General features: G+C 47.3%; 1 protein-coding gene across 2 annotated transcripts in view; it reads left to right on the forward strand.

The window, feature by feature from the left end:
* The first annotated feature begins 2828 nt into the window (after nt 1-2828).
* MAJIN (membrane anchored junction protein) overlaps nt 2829-23023 on the forward strand; it is a 63287-nt gene continuing 43092 nt past the window's right edge. For both annotated transcript variants that reach the window (XM_048515223.1, XM_048515224.1), the window contains exon 1: nt 2829-2960. In XM_048515223.1, the coding sequence (XP_048371180.1) occupies nt 2939-2960 (22 nt within the window). In that variant the 5' untranslated portion in view covers nt 2829-2938. The remainder of the gene's footprint in view (nt 2961-23023) is intronic.

Genomic DNA, 23023 nt, shown 5'->3' on the forward strand with positions numbered 1-23023 from the left:
CTGTAGCAATCTAGATATGTGTAAGCCAGAAATGTGCAGGAACTGTACATTGGGTTATAATTTGCCATGTTAAAATATAAGAATATTCAATACTGATATTGCCACATCTGGAGAACAGAGTTCCTAGAAAACAGGAAAAGTCCCAGCAGGCTAATGTTGTCCCCATCTTCCAAAAGGGGGAAAAAAGAGGATCCAAACAATTACCACCCAGTCTGCTTGACATCAGAACCAGGAAAGATTCTAGAGCACATCATTAAACAGACAGTTTGTACGCCCTCAGAAGGGAATGCTGTGATTACTAAAAGTCAACATGGGTTTCTCAAGAACAAGTCACGCCACACTAATCTTATCTCTATTTTTGATAGAGTGACAAGTTTTGTGGAACGAAGCAAATGCTGTGGATGTCGCATACCTTGACTTCAGTAAGATATTTGACAGGGTTCCCCACGACATTCTCGCAAGCAAGCTGGTAAACTGTGGGCTAGACAAGGCTACTGTTAGATGGATTTGTAATTGGTTGACTGACGGAATCTAAAGAGCACTCACCAATGGCTCATCAGATTGGCAGTAACTACTAACTAGGCACAGCACTGCACTATTAATCAACCTAGCAACTACTGTATCTAAAGGTGAACCTGAAATACTAAATGTTAAGAGTCTGGGATCCAAAGACCTACTTGAGGTGTTCCTCCTGCCCAGTGGGATTTCTGACTGGGACCAGCTGTGCTCCACACCCTGTCGCAAATTGCTCCAAGCCTTGTTACATGATGAGAAAGGTTGGCTGTGTGTGAGAAACACAGGTGAAAACTCCCAAGAACTATTTGTGCCATTTTTGGGGGATGCTAAGCAATATTCATTCATTCATTCATTCATTCATTCATTCATTCATTCATTCATTCATTCATTCATTCATTCATTCATTCCTTTACAACCCACCTTTTATTTTTGCAACAACACTATGTAGTAGGTTAGACTGAGAGCGTGTGACTGGTCCCAGGTCACCCAGTGAGTTTCCATGGCAGAGCTTTTAATTTATCTCTATTCACCTGTTTCTTCTTGCTGGTCATTGGTGAAGGGCACATGGGCATCCTTCTCATGACCCTAAACAAAGAATGCTCAAGACACACCTAGCAGAAATACCTTTCATAGCTAGCACAGGTGTTCTGGCACCAGCTCCAATCCAGTGGAGCAGGATAACAAATTGTACTGATGCAATCATTAGAGGTGGAAAGGAATCTTGGCTAGAGAGCAAAAAGAAAAAAAAAGGTTTGCTACACTTTAAAAGCAACCATCCCACCAAGCCAAGAGGTAAATCCGCAGCACTAGAGATTAGAAGCACCTGTTCTTTAATCTCTGTCTCTGTCTCTGTCTCTCTCTCTCACACACACAGAGAATAGTAAAGTTTTATCGAGATGGCAAGGACATTGTCATTAGGAAGGCATTGCTCTTACACATGTTTGTCACAGACAGTTTGTGTGCATTTTATGGTTTTATAGTTTTAAAAAATTCTAGCTTAATGAGTGATTTCTCTGCAACTAACTAGCTATAGTTGAAATGAAAATGATATCCAAGCCAAAGTCCACCCCCCCCGCCCCCCCCCCCCCGCATTAAATGTGGGTCCCTCTCTGCAGGATGTGTTTAAAATAGATCTTGGAATCATTACACTTGTCTGTATAATATGAAAGTTCTGGTCAAATTCTGTTTGAATACATATTCAGTTGGAAGACCTATATTCTGTGATGCCAAGACTACTTTGTCAATAATTGCCAGCTTATCTCTTTAATTTCATTATGATATCAATTGTTATAAGAGCAGAACCAAGAGGTTGCAACAGTCAGGAGCAGACTTAGCAGCATTGCAAACACCCCCCTATGAATTATACCTGCGTTTGTCTAAAAGCTGGAGAAAAATCATTTGAACAAGTGAATTACAGAGAGTGGTGTAGTAGGTTGATGTCGAATTAGAATCTGGAGATCCAGATCTGAATCCAAAATCTTTGTTATGGTGGCTCGCTAGGTGATCTTGGGCAAGCGACATCTTCTCAGCCTGACCAACTGACAAGGTTGTTATGGGAACACTTTGGAAGAGAAGAGAATGATGTAATTTGCTTTGTGTCTACATTTGGAGAGAAAAGCAGGGTATAAAAGAAATAAATCAATAAACTGGTAGCATTTCCAAGCAAGCAAATTTCCTGAGTCCATTCATATGATTCATTACAATATTGTTGTGGATGCTATCACCATTTCACAATAGCACTTAACTCTTTTTTATTGTAATAAGCACACCTGTTGATGATTAAATTAATTTTAATTAATGTGTAAATATTTCTAAATTGTTTTTGCAATCTTGCCTATCCTGAGAACTGCTTTGCGTTGCAAAATGTTTGAAGGTGTTTTTGTGATTTTTAATGCTGTGTTTTTGATAATGTAATTTTTAACAGCAGTTGGGCTGTTTGATGATTTCTGCGTTGCTTTCCTTTGCAAGAAACGGGAACAGGTTCTCCATGAAGGCGGCATAAAAGGTTTTGAAATAAATACCTATTGTAATTTTTTTTTCTGGCTGTCAAGTCACCGCTGATTTATGGGGACTTGGTTTTCCAGGCAAGAAACGTTCAGAGGAGGATTGCGTTGCCACCGTGACCCTGGTACTTCTTGGAGGTCTCCCGCACGCATTCTAGCCAGGCGGGCTGGGCTACCCAGATCAAGGCGCTGCTGCTGCTGCTGCTGCTGCTGCACTAATGCTTTAAAAATTGTTGATTCACATTGAATGGTGAAAGAAATCCTCACGCAAACGCCCCTGCCCGCCCGCTGGCTCAGCCCTGCCGCCCGCAGCAGCGCACCAGGCGAGCGGCGGCGGAGGGCCGTTCGTTTCCCCCGGAGCCCCGGCAGGGGGCGCCACTGAGGGAGGGTCCAGCAGAGGGCGGGCGAAGAGGCACGGAATGGAGGCGGAGGCCGCAGGAGGTAGGAGGGGGCGGCGGCGGCGGCGGCTTTTCCCTCAGCTTGCGCGGGCGGCCTGAAGCACGTCTCCTCCAGCTAGCCCAGCTCCCTGTTTGGCCTGAGGGTGCCAGCCTCCAGGGGGGACCTGGAGACCCCCCTCCCCCGGAGTGGTACCTCATCTCCTGACGTCAGAGATCAGATTTCCCTTTAGAAAGTGGGTGCGGGGGGGGGGAGGGTGGACTCTGGGCGGGGGCCCCTCCGGCTCCTTCCCCAATTCCCCAGGAGCTTCCCAACCTGGATTTGGCCACCCTGACACCCCCCCCCCCCCGCCCAAATCCCGGGGTGGGGGTGGGTGGGAATCTGGCAACCCTTTGAGTATTCCCCCCTCCCCACGTTGGTGGAGTAAGGGGCTGCTGGGTCTTCAAAGAAGGGGGGCGGCGAGCGGGGAAGGCTGTGAGAGGCAGCGGCACTGTTATCTTATCGGTGCATGGATGCTGTCGGAAGCTCCGCCCACCCGTTTGTGGATTTTTAAAACATGTTTAGTGCTTTTTCGGTTTTTGGCCTGCAGGGGGCGCATTGTTTGGGCTAGCAGCACCAAACTTTCAGGGATTGTTTGGGGGACTCACCTGTTGATACTACCCAGGTTTGGTGAGGTTTGGTCCAGGGGGTCCAAAGTTATGGACTCCCAAAGGGGGTGCCCCATCCCCCATTGTTTCCAATGGGAGCTAATAGGAGATGGGAGCTACACCTTTGAGAGTCCATAACTTTGGACCCTTGAATCAAACTTCACCAAACCTGGGTGGTATCATTAGGAGAGTCTCCTAAAGATACCCTGAAAGATTGGTGCTTCTAGCTTAACAATTGCACCCCTGACAGCAGGCACCCCCCAAATTTCCCCAGATTCTCCTTTTAAATCCACCCCTTCGGCATGGATTTAAAGGGAGAATCTGAGGTCCTCAGTTTAGGAGAAGAAGAAGAGCTTGGATTTATATCCCCCCCTTTCTCTCCTGTAGGAGACTCAAAGGAGCTTACAATCGCCTTGCCCTTCCCCCCTCACAACAAACACCCTGTGAGGGTGGGTGAGGCTGAGAGAGCTCCGAAAAGCTGTGACAATAGCTCCAAGGTCACCCAGCTGGCATGTATTGAGTTGCACAGGCTACAATCACAAGATTCCCCCAGATAAGCCTCCACAGCTCAAGCGGCAGAGCAGGGAATCAAACCCGGTTCCTCCAGATTAGAATGCACCTGCTCTTAACCACTATGCCAAATTGAAAGTGATTCTGTTTCATGGTGGTGGATAATCCACCCCAAAACAGCATCACTGTCAATGTTGTTTAACTAGGGACCCCAGATTCTCCCTTTAAGGTGGATTTAAAAGGAGAATTTGGGCTCTCTAGTTTAAACACCATTGAAAGTGATGCTGTTTGGGGGTGGATTTCAGCATCCCAGCGGATGCCCCCCCCTCCGCAAAACTCAGATTTTGCACCGGGCTCCATTTTCCCTCTATGCCTCTGCCCGGAGGGGAGGGTAGAAGGAATTGCTGGCTACTGGCTGGGAGCCCAGCTGGTGGGGGGTAGGGGAGGGGAGTCTTTGGAGAGCTGGCCTTGGAGAGCTGCTTTTATAAGCGCTAGGCCAGGGGCGGGGCTTGGGGAGGTGTGGCCATGCCCTAGGGGCGGGTGGGGGTGTGGCCCCCCTGAGCCCCCCCCCAAATCTATACCGTCGTCCCTGCCCCTTGGACTTGTATTTTTTTTAAAAAAATAATATATTTTATTATGATAGGTAGAGACAAAAGTTACAGAAGTCTTACCATTATTTTTCCAAGAGAACCAATATAATAAGCACTTATACATTAGTAAATAATATAGTCTCTTAAACATAAGAATTACATTTACTTATATATTAAGATTAAAACACATATAGAATCATAAAGTGAAGGAAATAGAAAGAGAAAAGTAGCATTAGATAGACAGACAAAAGATTGAAGTGTTTGGAGAATAAAGAGAAGAAAAAAAGGTGAAGAGAAAGAGAAAAACAGAATATTGGAAAGTAAAAGAATATGGAATTTCCAAAATTAACTTCCTCTTAGTTTGGAATTTAAACAGAAACATCTTATCTTCATTTCTCAATTTCATTTGTCTATTTTTTAACATTGCAAATATGAAAATAATTTCTTATATTCATCTTTTACTTGTAAGAATTTAATTATTGGTTGCCATATATCTAAAAATTTCTCTAACATATTACATTTCAGTAGATTTGATAACGTATCATAAACATCAAATTCTATTAATTGAGACAGCCAGTCTTCCACAGAAGGTGTTGAGGACGTCTTCCATTTTTTGGCAGATTGGATCCTTGCCGCCACTATTCGAGTTTGGAGGAAGGGAGGGTACAGTGCCACCCGCCAAAGCAGTCATTTCTACAGGGGATCTGATCTCTGTGCTCTAGAGCAGTGGTGGCGAACCTATGGCACGGGTGCCAGAGATGGCACTCAGAGCCCTCTCTGTGGGCACTCGCGCACAAAGTTCATCATGTGGGAGGGGGGTGGAAAATCACCCCCCCACACACACACGCATCTTGGCTGGCCTGGGCATGATCCTTTACCTGGGAGTAAGCTCGGTTGCTGGCAATGGGGCTTGCTTCTGAGTAAACCCTCCTAGGATCGTGATTCACCCATTTGGAGTGTTGCACAGTTGCTTCACCAAGCTTACTCCTGAGTAACGCATGCCTTGGCGCCAACCATTTTTCCTAAACTAAAACCTCAGTATTCAGGTTAAATTGCCGTGTTGGCACTTTGTGATAAATAAGTGGGTTTTGGTTTGCAATTTGGGCACTCGGTCTCAAAAAGGTTTGCCATCACTGCTCTAGAGGTCAGTTGTACTTCCAAGAGCTCCACTGGCCCCACCTGGAGGTTCATATGTGAACCGCACCCGGCTCCCTGAAGCTCTAGGTCACCCAGGACCAAATATATTTGAAAACCCTTCAATAAATGGAATATGCCAATGAAATTATTCTTATTCTGCTTCTTCCCAGGAAAAGATATTAAACAACTCTTCCAGATATTCACTATATGAATACATTGCTTTTTAGTGCACAAAGTTACAATTCTTCTGTCACACTTATTTCAACTACAACAAATCAATATGGTGATTCGTGGGCAATGAAGCAGCTGGCTTGGGTTTCCATTCTGCGAAGGACGTTGCGTCAAAATATGTGTATTTGCTGAATACAACCCGTCCTTTTGGATTCAGTCAGTCTTCGGATTAACACAGGTGTTTTGAGTTTCTGCGCCTGTCCCTTTAAATGGGGAAGGCTTGGAAGCAGATTTTGCTTCTCTGTAAGGACAATTGCACAGCTTGAGTATCACAGCATAACTGTGGTCCTGGTATGAAATAATATTATTGTATGATAGTGTGATGTGTATTATCATTTTTAGTATAGGTTATGGGTATTAATGGTTTCCTGTTATATTTTTGTATAGAGGGAAGCTGCTGTACGCTAGCTCTGTGTAAGTTATAATAGTGCTTAGGCTATTATTTTTGGAAGCAGTGCTGAGTAAGTTCTTTTTAGTATTAGAATATGAGTAGATATGTTTAAACTGAGTAATGATGTTTAGTATGCACGGAATTCTCTATTCTTATGAAATATATTCTTATGTTATTTGCTTTATAGATTAGCTAAGAAGAAGCTGTGAAATGGAAACTGAAGCCAGCTGTTCAATTGCTCACTAATCACAGTATTGATTTTTTGTAGTTGAAATAAGTATGACAGAAGAATTGTAACTCTGTGCACTAAAAAGTGATTTATTTGTATACTGAACATCTAGAAGAGCTGTTTGAATATCTTTGCCTGTGAAGAAACAAAATAAGAATCATTTCATTGGCATATTGCGTTTATTGAAGGGTTTTCAAATATATTTGGTCCTGGGCAACCTAAAGCTACAGGGAGCCAGCTATGGTTCACATATTATTATTTGGCTCACCAGTCCCCTTTGCTGCTATGGTGAATACCTGCCTGCAGGTTGACAATGGCTGCTGATATTAATAGCACTTAATTTTTGTGTCGACTGTGCACTTTCTGGTTTCCAGTGCGAATGAATTTTAATGTGGTCAGTATAAGTTTCAGCCATGTTGTGTCTTCCACAGTATTTATGCTGAAAGCTGATATTGGTTTGCTAGCAGTTTAGACCTTCCTCTAAGGCAATGGTTCCTAACCTTTTTTCACCCTTTGGCAACCCATTTCCCTAAAATTGTACCCCCATATTAGCAAACCAATCACTTACTTTTTTTTTTGTATACTCAAACACTGTAGCATGCACATACCCCAGGTGCAGTTCTGAAATTCTTCAATATCAGTGGTGGCAAGTTTATTCCAGCAGCGCTGAAAGTGTTCAATGCCAAGGTGGTCCAGCACCTTTTGTATGGTATTTCCATCTGGATCCAAGCTTGGAATCAGAATATGGCACGGATTCAATCAAACTTTTTATATAAGATTTTTGGCCCCCTGCGCTGTGTCTCTTATGGTGTTCTTTGCTTAGAATCAGTGCAACATCTGTTAGAAACTAGGGCCGTGGTGGCGAACCTTTGGCACTCCAGATGTCATGGACTACAATTCCCATCAGCCCCCTGCCAGTAAGGCCAATTGGCCATGCTGGCAGGGGCTGATGGGAATTGTAGTCTATAACATCTGGAGTGCCAAAGGTTCGCCACCACTGAACTAGGGCATGGGTTGTAACCTTTAAGTTCTGGTTGCGTCTCTGTTTTTGTTCAGACCCAAATAGTCTATCCCAGTTAGAAATGCGAGAGCTCCAGCTTTCAAAATGGTGGCTCCATATGGAAGCAAAAATTTTTCCCCTGGGTTTCTCTTGGGAGTCCCTACATATTCTCACCACTATGGAGATTTATCATCGTCTCAAAACCAGATTACTTGATCAGGAATATCAATTTCTTTTAAGCAAAGCGCAAAGCTCTTGCTTCCCATTATACTTTGGGATGACCCCTCAGAAATCTTGCCCTGCTATTTACTTGGAACAACTTGCTAATCATAAGCTCAGATGGGTCATGACTAGAGTAAGATGTAACTCTTTTCCCTCAGGCACACTTCAAGGTCGCTTTCTTAATATCCCACATATTGAGCGACGTTGTCGGTTTTGCCCTCATGTAGCGGATTCACTCTTTCATGTCTTGCTCTATTGCCCGAAATACAACAACATCAGAACTGATTTGACTGTTTTATTACAGACAGGATTTATGGTTCTTTCAGATAATACAGAAATGTCTTAAGTTATTGAACAATCCTAACATTGAAATGTCTGAAGCTGTAGCCATATTTTTATGTGTGTTTTACAGGATGTGTAATAGTTCTCCTCCCATTGTAAATTTTTGGCACATGACGGTTTTATGCCTAAGGTCTTTGATTTGATGTGACATACCCCAGGTTGGGAATCCCTGCCCTAGGAAGCGGTGGGACTTGGACATTGAAGATGGTTCAGATAATTCTTTATTGGAGATCCAAATTGCCATTTTATATTTCCTTCTGGAGAGAGAATGACTATTAAACCAGTTTAAGACTGTGGAGCTACCCTTTGTCATTTTAGGTGCAATGGGGGACATGTGACAGCTGTTTGGTTTGCAAATGGAAATAATTGTGTTGAAGGAGTGTTCTGTCTCACATCCTTGGTAGAAGAGAGTCACGTCTGCAGGCCGGTCTGCTTCTCTCTGAAAGCCTGTGGCAGAGGCTCTGAACCACATAATTAGAAGCAGAGCTGATTCATACAGAATCCACTCGTTGAAGTAGGTCTTCTAACATGATATCTCTGAGTGTCTACAGTTAAGAGAGGGAAAGGGAATTGGCCGCATGGATTTTGTAAGAGAAGAGAATTTTTACCTCCCAGTTTTCCGGAAAGCTGATCTGCTTGGTGTTCTGGTTGACTTTTCTAAAAAAAAAAGGACCAAGTTGAATGGGAGTGGGTGGGATGCAGAGGGTGTTTATATGGTGCCTGCCCAGAGAGGGAGCCCATCATACTTTTCATTTACTGTCATTAGACTAAATTGGTTTCCTGGGAGATGTTCCACTTCAGTGAATTTCCTAATTAAGAGCATCCCTGATTAAATTGAATAGACTTCAAGGACTGCTCAGACATACATGTTGCTTGTGCCTGTCTTTATCTTTTGTGTTTAGAATTTTTCCTTCCCTTCTTCCAGGGTGTTATTTGGGGAGGATCAGGTTTTTCTTTATGAGCAGGATATTTATCTAACAGTTACTGTTTTGCAACATGAGTGTCAGGTTAGCTTCATCATTCGTTAGATTCCTTACAGCCCAATGCACAGCCGGGAGCAGCATCGCTGCTGGGTTGGCCTGCCGCCTCTAGAGGGCTTTCCAGTGGTGCGAGGAGGCAGAAAAAACAAACAAGGCGCCCCCACCCGCCCCGGCTGCTGGGAAGGCCTCCCCAGGACTAAAGTGACTTACACCACCCAAAAGGATGGCATAAGTCTATCTTCCCAGCTGCTGGTGTTCCTGGGGCCGATGCCTGGTGGAAGCTGCCTAACTTTGGCTCCACTGTGTTGGCCTCCACGTTAAGCCCGTGCAACTGTGGGAGCAGAGGCCAGAAGTGGGTTGGTTGCTGCGGAGCTCCATGGCACCCGACCACCCCCCTCCCTGTTTGCCCTGCCAGCCGGCATAAGTGCTGCTTGTGCCAGTCAGGAGGGTAAACGCATCAGCACAAGTGTGCACTGACTCCTGTGGCCATTCAGCCGCTCCCCCCAATCTAGATTGGATGTTAATCTGTCAGGATATCTCTTGCATATGTAACTCTGAAGGAAGTTATGCACTACCACAATAGTTAGTCATTTTTGGTTCAGATTCCTCTACCTGTGTATATGTGAGATATTTGTTTTTGGCCTAATATGCAATACTGTTCACAAACTTTCCTGAACCTTTTGCCCTGTTGTAGCCTATTCAAAGAGGTCTTTTCAGAGCTGTGATGTTCATCATCCTAAGCTCCTGCAAATTCTGGCCATTTTTCTGGTCAGTCTTGAAGATCATTCCCGTTGGGTAGCCATATCCATCTTTAGAGGAAGAGCAAAATTTGAGCCCAGAAGCATCTTAACAGCCAGCAAGATTTCCAGGGTATCATAGTTCTCGTCATCAGATATTTTACCCTTCCCTTGCGACTCAGAGTGGTTTACAACATGCATAAAACATCAATAAGCAATATAATTCTACTTTCAGAAATAAAATCTAAAATTTACATTTTAACATTTAAAACTATAAAAATCTAGCAGTAAATTCGATCTCTAACTTATGTTCAGTAAAGAATGAAGGGGAGGGAGGGAGGGAGGGAAAGGAAAAGGGGGCAGGGGAAAGGGGCAGGGGAAAGAGGTCTTTAAGCTCCTGCAGACTTGAATCTTGCTGGTCTGCCCGGACTTCGATCATTCACGAGCAGCTCCAGTCCTGCCTCTGAGGCCCCCTCTGATTGTGCCCCTCCGTATTAAGGATTTATTCCCACTTCATGCTTCTGTTCTCTAGCCAGTTACTAATCAATGAGAGGACCCATCTTATTTCCAGGACTGCTGAATTTACTGAGGAAGCTCTGATGGAGACCTTTGTCATCCATCTGATAAACTGATAAACACGTATTTAAGACCACTGTATAAATCTTGTGCTATTTGTAATCTTTTTGTAAGATTTGTAATCTTTTTAATTGTAATCTTTTTTTGTAAGATTTGTAATCTTTTTAATGGGAACTCTGATACTCATAGGGTTGAGCCCCCTTTGTCTAATGATATTCCTAGGTGGCCTCCGGTAACAGAGGAGGAAATCACAACACTAATTGGTAATCTTAAAACTAATAAAGCTCCGGGTCCAGATGGGGTCCTGGCAGAAATGTACAAATCTTTTCCCGATTGGTGGTCCCCTCTGTTAGCCGCCTTATTCACTACTGTGAATGACTCTGGCTCAGTGCCCATAATGTGGACTAACGCAACCATCATTCCATTGTTTAAAAAGGGTGACCGTAATCTCCCCTCAAACTACAGACCAATCAGCCTGCTGTCTGTTTCAGGTAAATTGTATGCCAAATATTTACTTAACCATCTTTTGAATTGGATTTCGACTAATAGACCAATCGGAATAGAGCAGATTGGCTTCACGAAAGGAAAGACCACCCTGGACCTCTGTATGACGTTGGAAGCACTTGTGTCCAAATACCTCTATAGAGGAAAATCCAATCTTTTTGCAGCCTTTATATAAGGGGGCTTTTTACTCTATTGACAGATCGCTGCTATGGCTTAAACTGCAGAAGCTCGCTATTGAACCTAGGCTTCTCCTATTAATTAGATCTCTTTACAGGAATCCCACCTGCCAGATAAGGTGTACACCATCAGGATCTTTAACCTCCAAAATACCAGTCTCTCAGAGGGTTAAAACAAGGGTGTGTATTAGCACCCATGGTATTTAATTTTTTTTGCATGATCTTGCCCCTACATTGAATAGTTTCAACTTTCATTGCCCCTATCTGAATGGTGTGCCTCTGTCTATCCTCCTTTATGCCGATGATGCAGTTTTATTATCAAGAACAAGATCAGGTCTCAGAAACATGCTGACTAAGTGTGGTGAATACTGTTCAAATAACAGGTTGGTCATTAACCCAATTAAGTCTAAAACTGGTTTTTTCCAATGTTTTTACACCTTCAAGATGGTCTATCCAAGGTGCTGACATCGAGCGAGTTAAATTGTTCAAATATCTTGGGATAATATTCCATCATAAGTCAACCTGGACCACACTCAGAGATAACACCCTTAAAGCCTGCAAAAAATTATCCGCTGCAGTACTGCAATTCTTTAATATCAATGGTGGTAGATTCATACCAGCAGCGTTGAAGGTGTTTAACTCTAAGGTGTCCCAGTACCTTTTGTATGGTATCCCCATCTGGATCCAAGCATGGCACCAGAAATTGGAACGCATTCAATCCAATTTCTTATGTAAGATCTTTGGCACCCCGCATTGTGTCCCCTATGGTGTTCTTTGTTTGGAATCAGGGCAACATTTATTAGAAACAAGGGCATGGGTTGTAACTAATACCACTCCTGCGTCTTTGTTTCTGCACTGACCCTAACAGTTTGTCCCAGTTAGAAATGAGAGAGCTTCAGCTTTCAAAATGGTGGCTACATATTGAAAAAAAGATATTTTCCTTGGGCTTCTCTTGGGAGGCCCTACAAATGCTCACCGCTCTGGAGATTTACCATCACCTAAAGACTAGAGTATTTGATCAAGAATATCAACTTCTCCTGAGCAAAGCACAAAGCTCTTGCTCTCCAATATTCTTTGGGATTATCCCTCAGAAATCTAGCCCTACTATATACCTGGAACAACTTGTTAATTACAATTGCAGATGGGTCATGACTAGATCAAGGTATAACTCTTTTCCGTCAGTACATCTTCAAGGTCGCTTCTCTAGTATTCCACAAAATGAGCGTTGCTGTCGATTTTGTCCTGATACAACTGTAGGGTTGGTAAACGGAAAAGAAATTCGGCCCCGGTTCGGATTCGGGTCCAGTTCGGGTGTATGGGGTCGGATCCCCCCATATCCGAGCCTGCCAGGCTTGGATACACCCACATTTGCAGTGACATCCGAGATTCTTGGATGCGTTTTTATTTTTTTGCTGTTTTTTCACGTTTTGGCCTGCAGGGGGCGCATTTTTAAAGGTATCGGCATGAAAATTTCAGGGTATCTTCGGAATACTGTCCTGATGGCCCATATCACCCATTGTTTCCAATGGGAGCCAATGGAAGATAGGGGCTACCTTTGAGGGTCCATAACTTGGGCCCCCATGAGCCAAACTGTAAAGGATTCAATGGTGTTGATGAGCGGGTCAGCCGCCTGGCCTTGACTACATTCCACAGCCCGGGCGATGGGCCAGCTTCTCCGGCGGAGACCTTATCTCTGCGAGGGAGATGAGACCTCCGTTCCCATAGAGATCGAGGAGGGATGGAGATGGACAGAGTTATAACCTGTGTGCTTCTGGCGGGAGATCTTATTCCTGCCACTCGCGTACGCGTGAGCTTTTCTAGGATGTCTGAATAAGCGGTCTTTTACACCCAAAAGCCTTTTATTTCTGCTTCTATGGAATTCTCTTTACATTGTGGCAGGAATCCAACGTTCATCTATTTTCTTAGGGGTGCAGTTGGACCTCTGGTGTCCGGCATGGAGAGGTTGAATGTTCCTGGTGGAAGGGACCCGGTAGCTTAAAGAGGGCTCGAGCTCTCCCTTCTGGATTTAGAGGAACCAAGGTAGAGCGGGTCTCGGGCTGGTGACTTCTTTCCCGTCCCTGCGTATCCAGCGCGAAGTCTTCCCTTACTCCGTTGGAGCGAGGGGCGAGAACGACCGTATTCATGGGGACTTTAGCCCTTGAGTCGATTTGGAAACAATGCCTATGGATCGGCCTGGTGGATCCGGGTATCTACCGTTTTTTGTTATGGATTACAAACCTCAGATGCAACCTGTCAATGAGGAGGCGAGGCCTGACCACCTTTCATCGCGGCAACATGCAGGAGTCCATTAGGCGATTACCTGGACTTCGTGATTTTGGTGATGTTCCCAAAGATCCACCGTGGCATACACTGGGGCCCGTCCGAAGAACCACCCGGTTGAAACTGGGACTATACCGAGGGATTGGGAGGGTATCCGTGTTACCGATCTTCGATCCGGACCTCCAGATCCCCGGACCAGCGGCTGCACCCGAGATGCCCATGGAGCCACCGGGGTGGCACACGGCGTCCCTCGCGCGCTTCCAGATGAAGAAGGAGGTCCAGAGAGAAAGCCTGCACTCCCCAGCGGGATCTATTCCCTCTCCCATCGGTAAAGCGAAGAGCTTCAGGATGAGGAAGTGGGCCGACTTCGCGAGATGCCCAAACATGGAGCCCACGTGAGCGCCAGCTATGGGAAGAGGACGCGAGAGTACAGCTTGCAGCAAGAGCGTGAAACCTGCAAAGAGAGACCCGGGAACAGCAGCACAAAGAAATCCAACTTTCGAAGATTGGACCGTGCCAAAGGCAGCTGGCCAGCAACGGCAATATGTGCAGAACCTATCAGGTCCATGATAAAGTCCTGGAACACTCAAACTGGACTTACAGCGTCCACGCTGTAAGCGTTCGGCAGCGCTGCGATGCGCCAAAGTGAACTCAACTGCAGCTGTTCATCGAGACGAATTGGCCAAACTTAGACGAGAGAAAGCAGCTTTGCATGCGCTACCAGGATAAGCTGCTTGACACCGCAAGGAGAGAGCTGGTCAGCCTTTGGAGCCTTGGAACTTGAAGAGGGAACTGGGGAAAGAAGCAGCAGAACAGGGACAATAAGGATTGGAGGTCTACGGCTGTCGCACTGGTACAGCCAGGCGCCTAGAAGGCGAAGACGCTGCTGGTCCACTACCACCTTCCAAAAGGACCAGATCCCACCAGAGCGCCAAGCGTATACCAGCGTTATTACCTCCCACCCCACTCCGCGATTCCGCGCCTTCTGGCGCAGCAGCTTTGCCTCAACCTCGCGCAGCAGCGGTATCGGCTTACGCCTTGCGCGGGCGCCAAGAGATCGATGGAGAGGGGATATTACAGACCTCCAATACTCTGCCCGCGTTTTGATGGGACCGCTTCAAACTTCCCTACTTCATCTTACAACTTCGATGCCCACATGGAGGACTTATGGCCGGATTTATACCGGTCTGGCGAAAAAAATCGCGGGACATCGGCTCAGTCGGGACTGGATAGGGCAGCAACCCGACTGGTTTGTGACTCTTTGAACCTGCAAAGATGAAGATACTTTCGCCATACGGATGCCGCATTCCTCCAAGCCTTAAGAGGCTACCAAGCTTCCAAGATCGAGATTGCTGAAAAAATGAAGCTATCCAGCACCATCAAATCTATTCCAGCAAAGGCAACCACATTTCGTTTGCAGAATTTGCCCGTGAATTTTCAGCATGCGGCTGCCCCGACTCCCCTCCCTGAAGTGGCTCCTGAGTTTCGCATGAAATGTAATGAATACTTCTGGGATGCTGTCCGGCCCGGCAGAAGCTCTGCGTGAAAGCGGTGTTTTTAATTAGGATCCCGCGTGACTATTGCTGATTGGATAGCGGTACATTGGGATCCCAGGTGAAATCGTTCCTGCTTGAATCATGCGCTCGGCGCTCGGGAAGGCACGCCCGCTTAAAACCCGCCAATTACACGCACCACCACTGGGCGACCATAACTGCCAAGCTTCCAGTAAGCCCCTACCGAGACTCCACCTCCGGCGCCCGTCGCCTGACTCGGGATTGTGATAATGCTTTACTGCGAGGAGGACCAGGTCATCTGAAAGCCGCTAACTGTCCGAAAAAAAAGCAGAAGCCAACTGCTGCTCCAGCCCGGCGGCGCACCCCATCTGCCACCAAGCCACCACGCATAAAATCCGGGCCGCCCCAACAGGCTTCGCTCTAAGGCAGTTATCGAAGGCGCTACTCCAGAGTGAGGGGAAGCAGCTGTTTTGCCTTTCTTCAGCCCCCCCATGGACATGGAGTTCCGACTCCAGACGCAGCGGTGAGTGAAACTGGCAGCTCCCATTACAATCAAAGCGTTTCTGGCCAACCCACTTCAGCATACTTTCATTATTATAGCCTCAGCCCTTGTCTGGATTCGGGCTGCTCCCATTGCTTAATCGCGGCCCCGGGTGGCCCGGAGGAGCTAGAGTCGAACTGAGACCAAGTCCCCCCTGGCTAAGCTCCATACCACCATTCACCCAAATGAATGACGGGTAGTCCTCTCGGGGAAGCTTGTAAGGACCTGACCCAGTTCAAAGCGCCAACCGGTTCTCCTCCAGCTTTCGCGCCCGACCATTGGGGAGAAAATTGTTTTTATTCTGGCGCCAGTTATTCAAACCTCCATAGTTCTGGGCATGCCATGGTTTGTTAAGGTTGCATGAACCAAAAATTCATTTTGGAAAGAAAGGATCTTAGAATTCACTGACCCACTCCCTGCGGTGAGCATACATGAATTGAGGAAACTTCGGCCTACTCCTGGGACACACACCCCCCCACAAGCTTCATCAGCGATTGCTCCGGATTCTACCGGCATTCCACCGGCTTACCAAGACTTAGCCAGTGTAAGGAATTCCATAGAAGCAGAAATAAAAAGCTCTTTGGTGAAAAAAAAAGACCGTTTATTCAGACATCTTAGAAGCTCAAAATTACACGCGCGAGTGGCAGGAGATGGTGACACTTCCTTAGAAGCACAGGTTATAACTCTGTCCATCCCATCCCCCCCTCCACGGCCTTCCCATGGGAGCGGAGACCTCGATCTCCAGCCAAGCAAGAGAAGATAAAGTCTCTGCAGTTGAAGCCTATTATCGCCCGGCAATGTGGAATGCACTCAAGGTTACTTTTACCATCAACTTACCATTGAAACCTTTACACTCTGCCTCCCTTAAAGAAGACCCCTCCCCCCCAGGTTTATCTTGAAGAAGCGGTGGAAAGGAAAGCAGAAATAAGGGTAATTGAAATCAATATTTACCGAATAAACCCATTGATTATACCCAGAGGAATATCCACCCAAGAGACTAAATATTGCAAGCGTTTGCGATTAAGCGTAGCGAGAGTCGAGGATGGTGATCAAATTTGCGTAGTGCTTGTGGCCATCAATAATAGTCGGTTGGGGGGTCTCTCCGGCAGATGCGTGCCAGAGCATCGAGGCCGGGAGCCTCCTTTGAGCAAAACTGGAATGGAAGACAGGATGGAGAATGTTACTAAGAGAGAGTTAAGAGCAAAATCCAATGGGGCGAGTGACATCATTAATCACTTTAGTAATCTGAAAAGGTCCCACGCGAATCTTTGCCAAGTTTGGAAGAATTTATGCCACGCGTCTCTGAAGGATTTTTTGGTGAACAAATACACCCAAAAGCGCCCTGCGCGAAATCGGCCGGTGCTTATCCGGCCTGCAGCTTTGGGGAGTCCTTAGCCTGTTGTAAAAGGCGGTCTGGACCCGATTTCCACCCACCGGCTAGGGATGGAAATCCATTGTTAGCGAAACTCTAAGGAGGGGTCCAAAGCTGTCGCGGGTAGTTTAAAACGCGGCCGGAAGAAGGCGACCGAGACACAATTTCAAAGGGGTTTTCTTTTGTACTGCTATGAACGCGCATTGTTATAGGCTGTACTCCATAAAAGCCATGAATGAGCTTCGCGACCAATTGTCTTGGTGGTAGTTGGTGTAACCAAGCGTAAATATACTGCTCTAGGAGTTCTGTTAGTTCTTCCTCCGACTCACCGTCACTTTGAGCGTGGTAGAGGCGGCGACGCCGAAGCGTGACCCTAACAACTTCAAAAAACGCCTCCCAAGAACTCTTGAAAATGAATTGGGGGGGGCTTGGGTCGGAAGAACCACCTGCCGAGGGGGCGGAGTGTAGGCGGTAAACATGCTGGAAATGAACAGCCCGTAAGCCAGCTTAGGCCCGGAGCGGGATGGAAGCGCATGGAATAAAATAGGCTTGTTTAGAAAATAAGTCCACCACCACCTACAAAACCCGTTGTTGCCATGACTTTTCGGGCAAATCTGTAATAAAATCCATGGAGATGACTTCCAAGGGCGAGGCCACGGGGAGAGGTTTCCAGCAGCCCATGGGGCTTCTCGAATGGTTTTGGCTTCTGCACAAGCGAGCAACCGGTTTTAATATACTCGCCTCAATCGTCCTTGCGCATTGCGGCGCCACCAGAACTGCACTGACGGCAGTGGGCCAAAATGCAGGATTTTCCAGAAAGCCAAAATGTCCAGCGGCGGGCAGCGCGTTGGCGAGCTTCAAGAACCTGCTTATGAGCGGAGGCACGTGCCAAACACTCCCCTCAGCCAAACTCCATTCTCCAAGCGCCAATTGGGAGTCACTCTTCCTCTGCTGGAGGCTGCGTGCAATACGCCTCGGCCTCGAAGTCTCCGGTGAGGAAAGGAGAGGCAAGAGACTAGGAATGGGGACGGTGGAAGGAGGGAGGTTGGGCGTTTGAGATCGGGTGACAACCAGCCCCAACTGGAGTGGGGGAGAGGAACAGTCGCGTGGGAATGTCTCACCGTGGGGCAGCTCCACCCTCCTCGGTGAAAAGCTGGCAATGGCGTCCAGCCAGTTTATTAGGTTTTCCCGGGGAAAAAATGGACTGTAAAAGAGAACGAAAAGAAATGCGGTAGCCCAACGGAGGTTTGTTTTCGCGGACATCTGAGGGGGGAGGGTGGAAAGAGCTGCCAGAGTTTTGTGATCCGACCAAACCTGAAAGAGGGGTGTTTAGCCCCTCCCAGCCAGTGAAGCGCCAAGTGGAGAGTGCTACTTTTGATGGCGCTTGAAGTCTCTTTATCCCCTACAGTGTCCAGTTGAGTTCAGCACCAGAGAATTTCTTAGACAAAATATAAGCACCGCGGAACACGTCCAGCCTACCATCTTTATTTTTTTTTCTGCAACAGGGCTGCCCTGGCAAGTGCTTTGTCCGAGGCATCCGTGGAACCACAAGCGGGAGATCTGGGTCAAGGGTTAGCTTTAGGATAGGTTAGGTGGTAAAAGCTAGACTTTAAAGAGTTGAAAGGCTGTTCTGACACTCTTCCAGACCAGGAAAGGGGGGCCCGGGCTTGGCGGACGAGTGGATCTTTTACCCTTGAGTGCGTAAGAGGTCTGTGAGGAAGGGAGAGTCCAGTTCAGCGAATTGGGGTATAAAGTCACGCGATGAGGAAATTAGCAAAATCCAAGGAAAAGATTGGAGTTCTTTATAGCGGTTGGTGGGGGCGAGACCATTGGAGGACAGCGTCAATTTTAGCAGGATCCATTTCAAAGCCCTTTCGAGAGGCGAGATCCGGTAACCCAAATAGTCAATGGAGGTCTGGGTGAAAATAGCATTTGGAGAGTTTGGCAAAGAGAGAGTTGTCGAGCAAAAGCCGCTTTCAATACCTCCTGAACCAATGTTTTAATATGTAACTTCTATGGTTTGTGAATAAATTAAAGCGTCATCTAAGTATACCACAACTCCCTTGTGCCACCAATAAATCATGGAGAACTTAGTTGATAAAAGGGCCATAAAAGATTCCGGGCTCCACTTAACCCGGTAATGGCATTAATATCAAGTATTCAAACTTCGTCCAAACTTTGTGTTAGCGCAGTCAAAGTGTTCATAGCCTTCAGCAATTCTGACCCTGTGGTAAGCTTCTCTCAAAAGTCCAATTTAGTAGTAAAATGCATTGTACTAGCTCCAGTGCATCCTAAAGGTCCTTGATCAAAGGCAAAAGGATATTCTATTGGACAGGAGACTGCATTGAGACACCTCGATAATCTGTGCAAAAACGCAAGACCCATCTTTTTTTTTTACTGAAAACAAAAGCGGAGACTTAGCGTGTGTGTGTGTTTGGTAGCCCCGGCCGTATGAACCAGCCAGAGCGAAAGATTCTCTTAGTCCAAGAAGAGCATCGAAGTTCCTTCTCCTCATTGGGACCTTTCATTCGGTGGAATTCTACCTTTGGGGCAGTTAGCCCCTGGTTGTATTATTAAGGTAACAATTTCCGCAGTCAGTGTCTCTATGGGGTGGCAACTGACTCGCATTCTTGCTCCTGAAAAAACTCTGGCTACTAGATCTTGAGTACGCGGTGGGATGCCAATAGAATCGGGAGCAATCGCTGATGAAGCCAGGGAGGGGGGTGTGTCAGGAGAAGTTGGGTTTTCCCCAATTCATGTGTTCACTGCAAGGGAGTGGTCAGTGAATTCTAAGATCCGTTCTTTCCAAACTGAACTTTGGTTTATGTAACAATAACCATGCAGCATGCCCAAAACTATGGAGTGTTTGGCCACTGGCGTAAAAATAAAACTAATTTTCTCCCAATGGTCGGTATAGAACGGAGGAGAACCGATTTGTGTTTTAAACTGGGCCGGTCCTTAGTTTCGAAGTACTAGATCCATTTGGGTGAATGGTATGGAAGGCTTAGCCAGGGGAATTTGGTCCAGACCCTGGCTCACTCTGCCACCCAAATGGGGGCGCGCATTAAGCAATGGGAACAGCCAGAATCCACAAAGGGCCGAGGGCTATAATGCTGAGATATGTTTAGCGTGGGTTGGACAGAAGCGGCTTGGCGGACAGTGAATGGGGTAGCTTGCCTTCACTCACCCGCGTCAGAATCGAGACCCATATCCATGGGGGGCTGAAGAAAGACAAACAGCTGCTTCCCCTCCTCTGGGTGTAGCCTCTTCGATGACCGCCTTAGAAGGAGGAGCCGATCGAGGCGACCCGACTTCATAGCGTGTGAGGTAACTGGCGGATGGGAAGTGCTGGCGTGCGCGTATTGGAAGCGGTTGGTTTCTGTTTCTTCCGGACAGTTGGCTGGCTAAGATGACCTGGTCCTCCGCCCAGTGAGACACAATCCCAGTTGGCGGCCGGCTCAAGAGGTGAACTCCTCGGTGGGGGCGGCTGGGCTTGTCTTAGTGGTAAGCCCAGTGGCGGAAGCCGGGCGTAAAGGCTGACCTCCGCACGGCGGCGTATTCAAAGCGAGGCGCTCCACTTGGGATCCCCAACTGGATCCAATCAGCAATAGTGCGAGGGACCCGAATTAAAAACAACACCGCTTACTTCACGCAGCTTGGCCGTCAACAGCATCCGAAGTATTAAAATTTCATGCGTTCAGGCCACCTTACAGGAGGGAGTTGAGCAGCCGCATACCACCGAATTCCGCAGGGCAAATTCCTGCAAGCGATTAGGTTGCCCTGCTGAATAGTTTTACGATGGTGCTTGGATAGGCCTCATTTGTACCGGCGCCCGGATCTTCAGGCAGCGCTCATTTAAGGAAAAAACTTGGAGTGAATCGCGGGCACCGTCGCGAGAGTCTTCATCTTACCAAAATCAAAAGGGTCACAAACCAGTGAAGCTGCTGCCCATCCAGGACTGGAGCCGATGTCAGTATTTTTCAGCTCAGACCGGTATAAATCATCATAGTCCTCCATGTGGGCATCGAGTTACCAAAATGAAGTAGGGAAGTTTGGAAGCCGGTCCCCATCAAAGCGCAGCAGGTATCGAGGGGGCCTATAGTGAAACCCCTTTCCCGCGGCTCTTTGGCCCGGCGAGGGCGGGCGGCTGATTGCATGGAGTTGGAGCAGGTTAGGTGGACATGATTTGCGTACAGGGGCCGGAATCGAGGCGGTATCAATGCGGTGCAGCTGCGATGCGTTTTACAGGTGGGTGGCAAAAGGACCCAACAGCGTTGCTCCTCTACAGCCCGGCAGTATTAGTAACAGCATAGAATTCCTAACTTAGGGCTTCCTGGTCTGCTGCCTCCTCAGTTCCCTCTCCAATGCAGCCAGCTCTCTCTCCTTGCCGGTCAATGATACATTCTAGATGGCATGCATAGCTGCTTTTCTACCGTTCAATTTAGCCAGTTAGTCCCGTTTAATAGGCTGCAGTAAGCTCACTTTCTAACGATGCGCCAAGGCCTGAGCAGCTTTTGGCGTTGCGCTGTAAAATCCAGTCTGTAAGGTGTTCAGGACCTTTATCATGGACTGACAGATTCTGCGCGATATTGCCGTTTTTGGGCGCATCTTTGGCCGCGGTCCAACTTCGAGTTGGACTTCTTTCGCCGCTGTTCCCGGTCCCTCTGCAGGTTTTGACTCTTGCTGTGTAACTGTTAGCGTTCCTCCTCCCATAGCTGGCGTTCCGCGGGTCTGACATGCTTCTTGGGCATCTGCGCGAAATTAAGCCCCTACTTCCTCATCCCAGTTCTCTCTCGATGGGAGAGGGAACGAGATCGGCTGGGAGTGCAGGCTTTCTTCGGACTCTTTCGTGCCGTCTGGGCTGAGACGCCAGGAGACATCGGTAGGCCACCGGTGGCTCCGGGAACAGGTGCGGCCGCTGGCCCGGATCAGGGGTCCGACTGGAAGGCGATGCGGATACCCTCTCAATCCCAGGTTTAGTCCCAGTGTCCTTTGGGCGAGACTGATTAACATTACTTCGCGGTGGTTCTTTGGGAGCATCACCAAAATCACGCAGTCCGGGAATCGTTCAATGGACTCCTGGGTAGCCGCGATGAAAGGTGGTCAGGCCCGTCCCTCTCCATGACAGAAGGTTACGCATCACCGGTTTGTAATCCACACGAAAGCGAAATTTGAGGATCGAACTCTGAAGCGCTCGATTATAGACAGCCCCAAGCGCACTATAAAGTCCCATAATTAGATGCGTCCGTCACCTTCGTTCCAGCGGAGTAAAGGAAGACTTCGGTGCGCTTCGTACTGCGAGGGCGGAAAGAGTCACTGAGCGGTGACCTGTTCTCTCCCGCGGTTCCTCCAGATCCAGAAGGGAAAGGTCGGACCCTCTTTGGGGAATACCGCTGCCTTCGCAGCAACGTTCCAACCTCTCTCCATGCAGAGACACCAGAGGTCCACTGCACTTTGGAATATAGATGAATTAGGATTCCTGCCACAATAAGAGGAATTCCCGCCGAAGCAGAAATAAAAGGCTCGCACGGTGAAAAAAGGCCGTTTATTCAGACATCTTAGAAAAGCTCAGAGGCCTGCGCCAGTGGCAGAGATGACACTTCCCGCCAGGAAGCACAGGTTGCCCATAACTCTGTCCATCCCTTCCTCCCCGCTTCCCATGGAACCGGAGATTATTATATCAGCCCTGCAAGAGATAAAGTCTCTGCAGTTGAAGCTAATACATCGGCCTCCGGGCTGTGGAATGCACTCAAAGGTTACTTTACCATCAACACCATTGGAAACCTTTACAGCCAGAGTATTTCAGGAGCAGAATGCGATCGAAGGTTGCCACCTTGCATAGAGACACTGATCTGCAAAATCGTGAATGCAGCCAGAGCGCTAACTGCTAAGGTAGAATCTACGCGCGGAGTCCCAATGGAGGAGAGGAGCCGCAGGCCTTCTTAGACAAGAACCTACGCCCATGGGTTCCATCTGTTGAACTACATGCACAACCTTACGCTTGATGCTGCTCCTGTGTATTGTTTGTAAAAGAAAGATGGGTCTTTAAAATGCACAGATTACGAGGACTCGAAATGCCGTTCTCCCTGTCCAATAAATACCCTTTGCCATTAAATCAGGATCTTTGAC

This window comes from Sphaerodactylus townsendi, linkage group LG14 (assembly GCF_021028975.2).
Source record: "Sphaerodactylus townsendi isolate TG3544 linkage group LG14, MPM_Stown_v2.3, whole genome shotgun sequence".
NCBI lineage: Eukaryota > Metazoa > Chordata > Lepidosauria > Squamata > Sphaerodactylidae > Sphaerodactylus > Sphaerodactylus townsendi.